At 34.4% G+C, this 15,574-nt stretch overlaps 1 protein-coding gene across 1 annotated transcript; it reads right to left on the reverse strand.

The window, feature by feature from the left end:
- Positions 1–3,949: 3,949 nt before the first annotated feature.
- Positions 3,950–8,621, reverse strand: LOC145590999 (uncharacterized). Its single transcript, XM_081647387.1, has 7 exons — positions 8,239–8,621; positions 6,722–6,811; positions 6,514–6,594; positions 6,257–6,388; positions 5,928–6,146; positions 4,901–4,993; positions 3,950–4,316 (listed from the first exon to the last, which is right to left on the reverse strand). Exons 1-7 carry the CDS (start codon positions 8,452–8,454, stop codon positions 4,155–4,157), a joined length of 993 nt encoding a protein of 330 aa, XP_081503513.1. The 5' UTR covers positions 8,455–8,621; the 3' UTR covers positions 3,950–4,154.
- Between the last annotated feature and the right edge of the window lie 6,953 nt (positions 8,622–15,574).

Raw genomic sequence — 15,574 nt, forward strand, 5'->3', positions numbered from 1 at the left:
TTTCAAAAATTATGAGAAACTTTATTATAAAACTTATAAAAACTAACATAAAATAAATTAAAGTGACAACCGCGACGCGTTCCGCGATCAACACATCAATTCCGTTACCGAATTACCGCAACCGTTTCGGCGATCGCAACCGAAACCGCATTTTCAAACCATGATTGATGCAAATTACATCAACAAGGTGCATATTGTTAATATGAAAGATAAGCAAAAGTCAAGTGTAGTCTATGGAGTCAACATAAGAAAAATACTCCCTCCATTTTTAAATACTTGCTCCACTTTTCTTTCGCCATTTTTAAATACTTGCTCCATTTCTTTATTTGGAAATCTTTTACAATATTTAATTCATTTCTCTCACCTAGTGGACCCAACATAAATTATGTTTTATTAATTTTATATTCTCTCTCGTCCAATTCTCTCAACTACTATTGCTTTTTATAATTTTTTATTCATTCCCCTACCCGACTACCTCCATATTTTATTACTTTCTCCAATTTTTCCTAAAAGTCCGCACATAAAGAAATGAAACTAATATTTAAAAACGGAGGGAGTACTTGATTATTTTAAAGATAAACAAGGCTCTAAATAGGTGCAACAAGGCCCTAACTGCATTTTGTTAATGCAATTGATGGACTTGTATAAGAGTTATTCTTCTATTTTGAAGTCATTTTCAGTCTAAATATTATACTATAAACATTTGGGAAACAATAACTTAGATTATAAGCATTCAATTACTACAATAGGCAGTACATAATATTATACTACAAGTAGGCCTGTTCACGGATCGGATATCCGAAGCTTCGGATATCTAAAATTGATATCCGAATCCGATCCGAAAATTTCGGATATCCGATATCCGAAATTATTCGGATCGGATATTTCGGATATCCATTATCCGATAATATTAAAAAGTTGATTATGTTTATCTAATAAATCTCATTAATTATATCAATTTTGTAACATTAAGCCTTCCTGACGTTCCTGTACAATATATATGAGCATTGTAGTCTTTTTTTGCAAATTAAATTATCAAAAGACCACCTAAGTTTTAATTTCGGATATTAGTTCGGATATCCGATATCCAATATCCGATACCCGAAAATTTTCGGATATCGGATATCCGAAAATTTGAAAACCAGTATCCGATATCCGATTTTTCGGATCGGATATCCGATCCGAAATGAAAACTCGGATCGGATATCCTAAAATTCGGATCGGTTGCGGATCGGATTTTCAGATTCTCGGATAGTTTTGTACAGGCCTAACTACAAGTACTATACTAGGAGTAAAAGTGGCCATACTTTTAGTGCTTTGCTTGTACCAAAACAAATCGTCTTTGTGCACGGACGTGAGGAAGAGGTGTCAGAATAGGATGCTTAAATACTCCATCCGTCCCCAAATAATAGTTTTTTGTGGGCAAATTTTAGTTCCAAAATGTTCACCCCATTTGTTTTTCCCAACAACTATTAATATTAATTTTTTTACCAAAATTCCCTCCAATTTGCAACAATATTTGTGCAAATTTAACTTTCCCATGTAAATTTTATTTTTCCATGTACTATTATTATTTTCTCTATCTACATTTTTGCATATCCAATGTCAACTTACTTTTTCAATGTACTTTAACTATTCTTATTTGTGTTTATTAATTCCCGTGAAAAATGCCCATAAGGGACTATCAAAAGGGGACGGAGGGAGTAGTAGATACCCTTTTTTCTCGGTAAGTGAATTAGTGAAGTGAAGAATTATTCGAGTACATAATTCATTCTGCAAAACACATTCATTCTTGATTATCCAAGTAAATGACCGTCCATTCATTTTTATCGCACTTGGAAAAAAAATGTCATAATACGCGTTGGTATTTTATAATACTTTAAATGGTATCATCATGATACCAACAATCTTATTCAGTGATACCAACCAATTGCAAAAATATTTTGTTGGTATTGATATAGTTTGTTGTTGGTATCATGTGAAATATCAACGTGTGTTATTAGAGTTATTCATGACTCTAATTATTAGAGACTAAGAATTCCTCATTATCCGATCGATCTAATTCCGAATTATATCCAAATTGAATACGATAGTATAATAAAAGTAAAATTATGAGGATTATAAGATTTATAAATCTGCTTTAATCTCCCTCCTCCCTTCAAATGCTTGGCATATTTGTTGACTTTGAATGCTTGATAGATGGCATACTCATATATTCTAGCACAATAAAAGCAAATGCTTTATAAGTATAACCAAAGAGAATTGGTTGACGGGTCGAAAACATAAATTTCGGTTTTTAATCTTTACAATGGAAAATAGGTAAATGTACTTGGACATTTTGATCTGGTACCCCCTATATAAGTTTAAATCATGTTGGCATCAACTATTGATCAAATTACATCAACAAGGTGCATATTGTTAATATGAAAGATAAACAGAAGTCAAGTGCAGTCTATGTAGTCAAAATAAGAAAAATAGAAGATTAGGTCCAGCAAGGCTCTAAATGTATATTGTTAATGTAATTGATGGACTTGTAAAACAGAGTTATTCTTCTATTTTGAAGTCATTTGCAATCTAAAAATCATACATAAAAACATCTAGAAAACAATAACTTAGATGATAAGCATTCAATCACTACAATATTATACTACGAGTACTATACTAGGAGTAAAAGTGGCCATACTTTTAGTGCTTTGTACCAAAACAAATCTTCTTTGTGCACGGACGTGAGGAAGAGGTGTCAGAAAAGGATGCATAAATGGTGGATATCCTTCTTTTTCGGTATGTGAAGTGAAGAATTATACAAGTACATAATTCATTCTGCAAAACACATTCATCCTTGATTATCCGATCTAAATCCGAGCTATACCCAAATTGAATAATGTGTACCAAATTTATAGAGTATCTCGTCTAGATGAAAAAAATTAAAATGTATTACCCAATTCAACACATACAAAACGGAAATCATTGTGACAACAATAGGCTCAAACCATCCCATCATACCATGGTAAATCAATGTTATACTAAACGAGACATCAGAGTCGTTGCTTGAAATATAATCTGAACCGAAACCAATCTAATTATCAATTTTGTTGGGATTGCTGCTTGCCTGCTTCCATTCATTATTACCCTCCTTATTTAAATGAAAAGATAAAAACTTCAATTTTTTCACTTTAAAGATGAAAAAATCCACTTGTCTCATTCGAAATAATGATACTACATATTCCATTGCTCGTGATTCATAATTAAGCAGAGCAATGCTATCATTATTCTGAGCATAATTGAGAACCGTTAATAATACTTCCGACAAACTCAAGCAACTTCCTTTGCCAGCTGCAGCAATATCAGAAATTCCTTATGTTAAACGCCATCTCCTCCCCAATGAAAAATGCATTGACAGTATATTTGTGACTTTTAGGGGCACCAAAACACAATTGTAAGAATACTGTTACTCATGTTATAGACTCATAACCACACCCTTTAAAAGTGGGCCGCGTTGGCATAGTCCAACGCATATGCAAACACGAGCCCCTTAGGGACACAGTGCCACGCCTACTGCCTAGGCTGCGGTTTTTTCAGTGACAGTACAACACAAACGGGAGGGGTCACCCACCAGCCTACACAATCAGGCTTGTCAAAAGAATTGGAAAAAACTTTACCGTGACTCTTGGGGGCCTGTGTCTTGGCAGTGCAGAATAAAACCTGGACGGACCTGAAGTTGTTGGGGCCTATATCCTTTGGCATGGCAAGTACAGCACAACTGCCGCAGGCATGTAGCCCAGAGGCCACAGCCATGCCTACACTCAACTCCAAATAACCATGATGATATTCAATATTCATGTTATAGTGCGATAATTCCCCAAATTGTAAAATGGGGCAAACACTTTAAGGTGTGATTCTGAAAATGTTGCCCCAGCAAAACTTCTGTTATGTCCTTGTATAAACATGATAGGCTTATGAACTTGTATTGAAAAGAAAAGAGGGTGTGCTGAACATCCATTTCTCATTGAAAATCTCATCTTATAACCTATTCTCTATGGAATATAAACCACTATTAAGCTAGAGCTGGACATAAATAAATCACGTCACAAGCAGCTATAAAATGATGAATTCATAATAATGGAGAACATAAATAGACAATTCCTCCGCAGAGCCTAAATGATTTCCCCTGGAGGTAGCTCAGCAAGCTTAGGTGGACTTCCGAGTGCTTTTTCCATATCAAAACGGACTTCAATATTGCGGATACCATAGCCCACCACCATTAGCCAATATAATAGCTTGCCAAGTTCAGTTGCACTAGTCTCTGAAACAGTAGTCTGCAGTAAATAGCAAGGAAATCAGCAAACTCCACTATATTAGCAACCAGGCAGTCAAAGTCGTCCTTTAAAATCATTAAACAAAAATTGAGAATTCCTACGTCCACATTTATGGTATTTCAATGGGCGGGGAAAAAAAAAAAAAACTAAACTCTTTTTTACTTTTTGGCTGGTATGAGTGAGTGGTTCTCCAATTGTTTGCTGTTTAGTTAGTAGCTGACTCAGAGAAGAGGTCATTTAAGGCCGTTTTAGTTGGACAAAAACAGAAAGCATTCTCAGAGCCCAGCAGCTTCATAAAAGACAGCCAAAGTGGAAAACTCAAATGCATGTTTACTGTCCCCAAATAAAGCCATATCAGATCCCCACTGAATACTGGACATGTTTAATAAAGTATCAAATTACTACTAAAAGGGAGTTTCAATGCAAACCAATTCCCTTCCTTAGACAGTCAACTACCATGAGAATACCAAACCTCTCTCTACTAAAAAGGTACATATGCTATGCAGTTAATGTGGTGCTGGGTGATAATGGAAGTACAAATAACGTTTTAAAAAAAAAAAAAAAAAATCTGAACAGCTCTACACCTTCATTTGAGCAGGATCTGAAACAGCCAACAGGCGCTTTATGAATGTGTTCATTGCCAAAATGACATCTTCTCCGGCAGTACTTGTTAGCTCCTACACAAAGAACAATTATCCAAATGAGTTAGATCCCTACTGGAATAATCAAGTAAAACCTCAGTATACTGGAGAATAAGAATTAGGCCAAATGCATACAAGAATTATGCAAGTTGTGTCATTTATTAAAGTAGTCCTTGTTATTAACAATTATGATGCTTAGACTTGGATATGGATGTCATTTTTTAGTATGGATGATGGCTAGCAGTTCTTGAAACTTTAAAAGCTCAGATGGGTCCTATAAAATGCCTCCCAAGTTTAAGATGCGAAATGGTGCCAGCACCATTGCCTCAAGCTTGCACGATTGCCTTGCATTCCCCCATTTTCCCCCACTTTATTCTCTACTTCTCTCACGTTTTTTTTTTTGGTGCTGCTGCTTAAATTATAAAAATAATCTCTCACAAAAAGTGAATGCATTTTGGCCACCAAAACAAACAAACAAACAAATGTAGAACCAATTTCCCAAAAAAAGAGTACAATGCGTGAGCGTGCCTCAGTTCGGAAACTCTTGCATTTTACACTATAAAAGGTTTGAACCCCCATATACCCTCAATTCAATAAAAGTATGAATTATAAATAAAAATTGGCTTAGCCTTCTAACACAATAAAAAAATTTCACCTAATCCTGGTGTGCATACATCCATAGGCATATGTTAAAAGCGATAATAAAGTAAAAATTAAAAAATGGTAAAAAAAACATGTTAAAGCGATAAACAAAGCTTACAAGGTGACTATATTTTAGATAGTTGTAACAATTAAATATACTACGTAATAAAATAATTTCGTGGCATTATTTTTAAAAGCGATAAAATTCAGTGGCACAATTATGTCATACAAACACGAGCAGCAGGAGAAGATTCTGACTACATTTTGTGTGTGCTTTCAATTATTACATAACCATTCTGATTAAAAACAAGATTTTGGTCTTCCTCACCTTCAAATTCTGGGGTTCAAGAGACTTCATATATTCTAACAACTCATTTTGACCATTTGTAGATTTTCTGGCAACTTGACGATTCAATTCTTCTAGTTCAGCTTCAAGCAGCTCAATGTACTTCTCAGCATCTATTCTCTCAGGTCCCGAGACATTATTCCACCGAATAACTTCACCCGACACTTTTTTCTGCGTACCTGGAGCATAATCTGGAGCATCCTGCAATATTGGCCTGATTTTGAGTTACAAAGTCTGGCATAGGACCAGAAGAAACCCAAAAGAAACAATTTAAGTCAGAAGAATTAAAACATTACACAGAAAGGTGTTACCTTATTTTCTTGAGGTTCAGGAAGAGCAACCTGCTCTAAACTTTGTTGGAGTTCCATTCGGAACTGTGCATTCCTAAACATATAGCCAGTCATCATTACACTATACATAAGTTGAGCAAGATTTTCAGCCACCTGAAACAAGTGGTAGAAATCCTGATCAACAAAATGCTACAACTTTTATTCATATGCAAATGTGAAATGCTAAGACACATGGACATCAAGGCATAGATACAACATGGTTAGGGAACAGGACTTACAGTAGTTACAGTTACGGAAAAAAATTGTGGAGGTAAACTGCCAATCATGTTAGTAACAGTTTGACGCATTGCCTCCACCACCTAAGGAGTGACAAGGAGTACATTTACATTTGGATTTCATACATAAATTTCAGGGGGGGAAAGAATTGTTATAAAATGAACGATGAATTCACAATAAAAAGAAGATTATGATGTTGAAAACACAAACCTGTGGAGACGCCCTTTTAACAAACAATTCCATAATTTCTGGTTGCACATTTTTCACATATTCCAGCAGAATATCCTTCCTGTTTTTTGGCTGGTAATTTGAAAAAGTAAGATATCATTGTGAGAAGGCACAAGTATAACTACTCCACTAGACCTACAGTAATCTCTTTGTAAGTAGGAATCAGACATTGTGAAGATAATTGTTTTCTACAAAAAAGAGATTGATGAGGATTTCTAAGTATAACTATGACTATAACAAGCAATAAAAGCTAGAAACCAAGAAATAAAGCATGCAAAGTGTCATCAGAAGTCGATAATTTCTTCTAAATACATGGTTGAGGTGACTAGGTAAGAATTCTAATTTACTCTTTAATGTGAAACCTGTAATCATCCTCCCAACCCCAACACAAACTAAATAAATAATATCATAAATAATCAAAATAAAGAAACCCTTCTAGTAATGCTCAATGTATAGTTTGGACAGATTTGAAAAGGATATCTAGAATCTAGATATCTTTGCACCACAAAATCTAAATGTAGCTTACTAGAACAGTCAATTATTAAATTTCACAATCTTATTCAATAGATTAATCAAGTTTAATCATTGAACATCCAAATGCTCATTCTTCAACCCACCACAAAACAAATTGGTCTTTTATCACAGAAAACCGCTTGCAAGAAATAAAAAAAAAGAAGAAACAAATTGTACAGTATCTCCTTCTGCTAAAGCACGCATCTGAGTTGTGTCAGTCAGAAGAAAGATAACAAAAAAAGACCTGTAAAGTTTCTAATACTAGATTACTCATGAAAACAGAACTAATAATTTCCTGTGCAGAACTAATACTAGACCTGTAAACCCAGAAATCATTTTTCTCATTTTTAAGGAATTCTTATAAATTGCAGTATGTATTACCCAAATTAGTAGCAATGTTTTCCCTTTTCTCTCGTAAACATTCTTGATCAAATCGAAAGCTCAATGCTAATAAAACTAGAATGAGCAACTTCAAACTTGGATTCCTGTAAGTCTATAAATGGAAAAGGCAAGGCAACCTACTTCCTCCATTCTTTGTATTATTTAATCTACAACTTTATGGCACTGACACTATACCTAGACCTAATTTCGTGTCGCGATAGTAATAACTGGATTCCGGGCCTAACATTATGCTCATGTGCAGCTCTCAAAGCGACTACAAGCTAGACCATGTCGATAATTTTACTAAAGTTTTATCATCATCACCCAGAAGAGTTGAGATAACAATTCACAACTGCACATTTCAGATTCCAGGGCATTAAAGTTCAATCTCGAAAACAAGCAATTCGACATAAAACCTCTCCATTGAAAACTGAAATTGCAATTAAGCAAGTAAGAATTCTATCAACAAGCAATTCTAAAATCATTCAAAAAGCAAAAACAATCGATAACAAGGAATATAATGATCAATTGGAGCATAAAAATAACATAATTTAACACAAAATCAAACAAAAAATAGAGAAAATGATAGCGAAAAAGAAAGAGACCTGGGAATTGCCAATGTCAGTGTCGTTGGTATTACTATCAGAAGATGAATTGTCCAAAGCACGAATTCTGAGAGATAATCGGCGTCGAGTGGTGAAATTCCTCGGAAAACTGACTGAAGAAATGGAAACTGTTGAGTTGATTGATAAAGCAAATAGCGAAGAGCGAGAAGAATGAGTGTAGAGTGAGGTAGGCTTTAGTATGAGTGAAGAAGACATGGTGGTAGTTAAATTGGTTGACTGATTCAGTTTGAAAACCCTAATCTTAATCCTCCATTAAAGCCTTTTTGTGTTACTGATATGACAGAGAAACTGTATCTATGGAGTAGTACAAGGATAAAACAAAGGAAGGAGAGGATTTATGCTGCTACCCGTAATACGAGTTTATAGCCAAACATATTACGGACTACGGACTTTTCGGAATAAACCGTTATATTACTCCTCGTTTACTTCAAATCGCACACATTTTGGCTTTTAGGTTTACAACATTTGCAATTAGACGATTAAGTACCTTATAGGGATGTTAATTTTTCAATTTTTTTTTTTTTTGAAAAGATAAGGAAATTACTACTAGGAGACATTCGTGTTGGATTAATTTTTTTTTTTTTTTGGCGGATGAGAGGGACTATGTTAACCTTAAATTAACTATTTATTTCATAAATAATGCTCCACGTAGCTCCCTTATACACCATTCAAGTCTAAAATCGACTCAAACTTGAACAGTCTCGGAAATTACTTCCGATCAAGGTCCATCCGTGATTCGATTTGGCTTAACTTTTGATAGTTTCAAGAGCTTCAATTTCAACGATGTAATTGTCGTTTGATGCCACAGATTTAAAAGTTATGGTTGCCGGACAGAACACCATTTTCTTGCTCCTTGAAGTCCACCATGTCCGCAAAAATGGGACTAGAACAGTAGAACCTCCCACTTGCTCTTGAATTGATTGATAAAGTTGAAATACTATCCAATTGAGGCTATAAGTAGCCATGAAAATCAGTCACATTGCTCAAAATCATCCTCCCCAAGCTACTTTCTTCATCTTCCTTCCCCCTTCTCCTCATTTCCCCTTCCTTTCTCTTTAGCCGCAAGCATCGCGCACCACCACGACCACCACCACTCCAATCACCTTGTTGTTGCCCTCCTACTGTTGCCGCCGTTGTCACCCATATATATAAGTAGCGCCACCACCCTTTGTCCTTTGCTTAATTATCATACCTTCTTACATTTTGATACTACTAATGTAGTTCTTCTTTAATTTTTGAGTTATAATAATACTAGTACTATACACTACTATACTATGCATATAGTACAACTAATCTACTACTGTTAAGTTATTATTATTATTGTTTTGGGGTAATTTTGTACAATAGTTGACAGATAAGAATAGTCAACGACCGATGTCACAAGACCAACTGTGATAAGTCAAAGTTGTTAGTGCTCACTAAATTCAAGGAAAGGTTATGGATCAACAAGAATAAGTCTCCAAGATTGTTTCAACATATGTACACCCTAATAAAGTTCAAGTACGTCGAAGGAACAAGTAAATGGGATAACCATTACTCCCACTATCCAAGAAGACGGTTGAGGAAATCATGCAACAACCGCCCTTATCATTCTCCAAACCACTAACCAAGTGCCTTATAAATAGAGGAGCCTTCTCCCACAAAGGACACTTCATTTCTACGTACATAACCTCTCCCTAAGTATATACTACTCCTTGATCCATATAGACATTCCACCACGAAAATATAAGTTAAATCATCCACCACTCAGCCTTATAAATACCCTGAACAATACCATCTTGTTCTTATGATTCCAGTTTCCACTTGTATAATCCACTAACCAACCTACTATAATTTATCCAAAGTTATACACATGCTTGTGTACACAAAGACTCCTCTGATATGCAATATAGATAATACCAAAACAATAAAGCCGCCATTTGTTCCTCCGATCTTCGTCAAAAGCATCGTATATGTTCCGATCTCATTCCTTTCCGATCCTATTGTATTCTTTATACTTGTGTATTGCTATTATCAAGCATCAGATACACATTGTACTTGTAAACATAGGCTTTATGTCCATACTATAGTGGACTGGTGGACTCATTGCCACCCGCGGTTTTTACTCACCTTCATTAGGGTTTTCCGCGTCATCATATCGTGTCTCCCCTCTCTCTTTATTTTTCTATCATTTACTTCTTACATAGTTATATCCAACGTCCTTATTTTAATTTAGTTGATCCGTAGCCCGTATTCCGCATCAAATCCTATTTGACGAAATTTAGCATAAACAATTATTATTATTATTGTTGATGTTTTCACTTCATCTACATACCACTACTATACGTACTACTCCTATACTACTACTACACACTATTATTATTATTGTTGTTATTCTTGATTAATTTGAGGGTGTTACACATCTCTCTCCATATAGCTTGTTTGATCAACTCAACTCTCCCAAAAATAAAACTAATTTGGTCCACCGGAACATTAGGCTCCATATGAAAAACACTTTTGTTGCGCCATCTCCATAGCCACCAACATTTCATGACCCTTCCTCTCGAGGAAAACCCAGGCAATCAGCCTGAGCTTATGTGGGCCCCACAGCGTACTGCATATTATTTTTATAATCTTTTGTACTTTTCGTCGTTAAGGACGGATTGCTACCGTTACTGTGGGCCATATAACGGCACCATTAACGTCGTTAAGAACAAACCCAATTGAAATTGAGAATAACTTAAAAAATTCGACCGTGCATTTTGGAACTCCATTGACATCTTCATTCAGATCTGTTTTCCCATCCTTGAGGGCTCTGAAGATGACATAGGTGAAGGTGTATCGAGCAACTCCTATTACCTGCTTACGCATAATTCCAGATATTTCAATTCTTTATTTACATTTCGGTTTTAATGTACAGATTAGTACTGGTTAGAGATGTCGTTGGGCATCTTGTTTGATCAGATTTGTTCAAACCAAAATTAAATGATTGTGAATTTTACTTAGTACTCATGTAATCATGTTTGGGCTTCCTTATTTTCAATCCAGTTCTGGCACCTTGAGGGCGACAGTATCATTATCAATTGATGAATTTGAATTTATAATTATACATAAACGCATTAATAATACATGAAATTTACTTACAGAGACTCCACTAAGCCAATGAACTACGAGCGACAGCTGGTATCATTTCAATTCAAAATTCGACAAAGTATGAATTGTTCGAACATGTGAAAGGTGTGTCTTCAATTGAAATCGTCTTCAATTGAAATCGCCAGGAATTATTGACTAATTTGAAGCGGAGAATATCCCAATTGCAATATACGACATCAGAATGTACTACAACAATCGAACTTTTCGTCGGAAAGGATTTTCTCCAATTGAAAAAACAAACAAGGGTAATTGAAATTGGGAAAGTGAAAAAAACGGAGGTAACGGCATGTTACTTCGTTGAATGAGGAAGGCGTTAGTCAAATATTATAAGTTAACCCAAAGGTTTCAGTGATGTTACATACTTACCCTTCACTTATTAAGGGTAGTTACCAAAATACCCCCTGATGTGCGTTGGATGTAAATCTGGCTGATCAACTAGTATTTCCTCCTTCCTCTCTTATTGCATCACCACCTGTAATGGTACTCCAAAACTAGTCTTGCAAGGAAGAATTCAAGAAATTGGGGTCATAATGCACTCCCAATTTTTGCCAAGCACAAAACGAAGCAGGGAATCGTAGGATATGTGCAACCGTCTCTTCTATAGCTCCACAGGCCAAGCATTGAGGATCGTCATTCAAATTTCTGATGAATATGTTCTTATTCGACATAAGTCTCTTGTATTGCTAACCATAGGAACAACTGAATCCTCTGGGGTACAGGGAGTCTCCAAACTACTTTCCCGTCTTGAAAAGATGCATTATCTGTATTAGCATTTTCTCGAATAATTGAGATGCACTTGTCATAACTAGTCATATCTGGGAAGTTTTTTTTAGTTTGCATTGGCGTTATGTTAAATTTTACTTGTCAGTAGCCTTAATAAGGGAAAATATGTAAACAAATATTTTTAGGGGTATAAATGTCCACACACTATTACTTTAAGAGTTTCCAAAAAAAAAAATTTGACATTAATGAGGGCAAATATATAAATAAACATTTTAAGGACATAATTGTCTAACATTATTCATAAAAGTATGACCATACTTTTAAAAGAGGTAAATACATAAATAAACATTTTTAAGGGTATAATCGTCCAAAATAGCTTTCTATTTTGGGTCTTTATTCTCAATTGGGCCACCAAGTCCGGTAGTTTTAAGTCATGTCCAAATACCTTCAAATAGAAATATGGTTTAATACCCCTAGATCAAGGGTCATCAATTTTCTATATCATCTAAAAAAAATCTAAGGACTCGTTTGATTGAATGTAGAAATTACAAATTCCTTGGAAAATTGATTTCCCATGAAATTGAACTTCCTAGGAAATTGTAAAAAGTGTTTGGTTAACTAAGAGAAATGGAAATTCCCATGGGAAGTTCCACTTACCTAGGTCCCCCTAGGTAATTAACTTCCCCCATTTTATAGGAAATGAAAATTCATGGGAATTTCTACTTCCCATGAATTTGTTAACCAAACAACTTCAAAGAATTTCAATTTTTAGGATTTCCAACTTCGCATGTTTTTCTTTGGCAACCAAACAATCCCTAAGATTTTAAAAACATCTATTATACATTGTAATAGATCATAAAAGAAAAACAAGTCGAATTGAGGTTTGCTTGGACGATGAAAATGCAGTTGTTTGAGTCTTCACAATGCCTTTTTCATAAAAAATTCCCAAAGAAATCTTACATATAATTGATACTCCCTCTGTTTTCATTTGTTAGTCCAATATCATATTTTAGGCGTTTAAAAAAAAATCTACCTATATGGTATATATTCCATTCTTAACTTAATTTTCCCCCCTATTTTACCCATATTTAATATATTCAACTAGTGTAGCACTCGTGCAATGCACGGTTTATAAATCTTAAAAGTTGTATTCATTTCATAAAAATTTAAAATTGAATATACAAGACTAATCATATACTTATAATATTAAATTAACCACTCAAAATGATATTTTACGTACTTGAAAACAATGTATTTCTTCTTCTTGTAAATATTTTATTTTAAAAAAAAAATAATACAACACAACCTTTTTCCCTCTACGACCATCAAAAACACTTGAAACTTAACATTTTGCTTTTGAAAATGATTATTTTTAATTTCCCCGTATAGAATATATAATAGGTTTATCTCAAACTATTTTATGTTATATATTGCTCATGTGTTTTCATTTACCTGTGTACGACTGTAGGATATAAATTTCGATATCCTGCCCCATTACTCATTACTTTTTATTAGGGGTGTTCAAAAAAACCCGACCCGCTTGTCCCGTCCCGATGACCCGACGACCCGCAAAATACCCGACGGGTAATTAGAGTTTTTTTATCCAATTTTCTGGGCCGGGTACCCGACCCGCTAAAATTCTCGGGTCACGGGTCGGGACATGGGCCGCTTGTTAACTCAAACGGGTACCCGACTACCCGCTAGTACCTGAAACTTTAAAAAAATTCTGAAATATTATGGGCTTCTGTACAACTATTCCATAGTTTAGGCCCTAAATGTTAGGGTTTCAATTTTAGCTCTTCATTTAAATACTCCTTCATGCTTGCCGCAGCCACTCTCACTTCAGACACTTTTTATTTTCTTTTTTCTTGTTTTGAAATATCTTAAATCCATCTTCATCCTAATAATTTTCTCTTTCCTCCTTGTCTCATGCTTATTCTATGACTATGAGACAAAATTTGAAACAAAATAAATGGAGTAACCTTCTTGATAAGCAAAAAGACTCATCCAAGCAGGCCATATCCATCGATTTACAATCATTATTACTCGTAGACGGAGCTCCCAAGGTTGCTGCTAAGCTGATTTGCAAACTCTAAGTCATCATCTTTCTTTTGTATACCATTTATATTATACTTGTCAAATGCTTTCAAGCATCTTTTGTTCTAAACTTCTATTGCTCAAGTATTTTATACTAATGGAAATTATAATTGCTTCTGTATTTAAATTGTTTATGTTGTGGAAAATTACTCTATGTATTTGGACTTGGTATAGCTTCAATCGATGTTTGGGAAATAGGTTAATATAAAAAAAATAACTCAGTGAAGTTTTTTGATTTATTTTTTTTCAGGTTTTAAATTCGGGTACCCTAAGACCCGACCCGAGAAAACGGGTACCCGACAACCGGGTACCCGAGTTATTCGGGTCGGGACATGGGCCGACTTTTTAACTACCCGAGAAACCGGGTACCCGCATTTTCGGGTACCCGAAATCCCGGGTACCCGGATTTGAACACCCCTACTTTTTATTACGTGATACCCACCTCATCACCACATCTATTGCACCATACACATCTAAAATATTTACCTTACCCGTCCAAAAATAAACAATATTCAGTTAAAATAATTTTAATTTAGTAACCAAATTTTGTACCACAAAAATAAAGTGAAATGAACATAGTGGCCTCACATAATTTTTTTTTTTTTTTTTATTCTAAGAATGTAAGCTCTTTAGGGCATGTTTTGATTTACTGAATTAAACTAAACTGAACTAAACTTAACTGAACTGAACTAAGCTGAAATGAATTGTTTATGACTCAAGGAAGTTAGGAATTGGACTAAACTGAACTGATTGGATATTTAGAGTTGAATTGAACTGAACTGAAATTAAGCTGAAGAGAACAAACCCTTACTTATATGACCTTAGAAAAATGATGATTAGGTTTGTTTTCCCCATAAATTCTTAATTTGACCATGTTTTTATTAGTGTATCTGAGTGATAATCAGCGTTTAATATATATATATATATATATATATATATATATATATATATATATATATATATATATATATATATATATATATATATATCTATTTATTACATACTCCTAAAAGCAAAACTAAGAGGACACTTGGCACTGTATTATTAAGCATTTTGCCTCTAAAATAACTTTCTTAAAAAAAAAAAATCATTGTTATATAAATAATAAGGTTTGTATTTAAATTATGACTTTCACTTTTATACGAAGTATAAGATATAAAGTTAACTTCCTAAACTATCAATTTTGATTGTGAAGGGAAATATCTTTTGATTCTTAAGATTACTTTTTAAGCGGTCAAGTTTCATTTACAAAAACCCTACATAGGATGTGTAGCTTATTCTCTAATGAGTCCTCTATTTTGAACATCTAGTGATCTCTTACCACTTTGGATTGCATGTAAATGTGTTAAACAAATCTGGATAT

Source organism: Chenopodium album, chromosome 18, assembly GCF_948465745.1.
Source record: "Chenopodium album chromosome 18, dcCheAlbu1.1, whole genome shotgun sequence".
Classification (NCBI taxonomy): Eukaryota; Viridiplantae; Streptophyta; class Magnoliopsida; order Caryophyllales; family Amaranthaceae; genus Chenopodium; species Chenopodium album.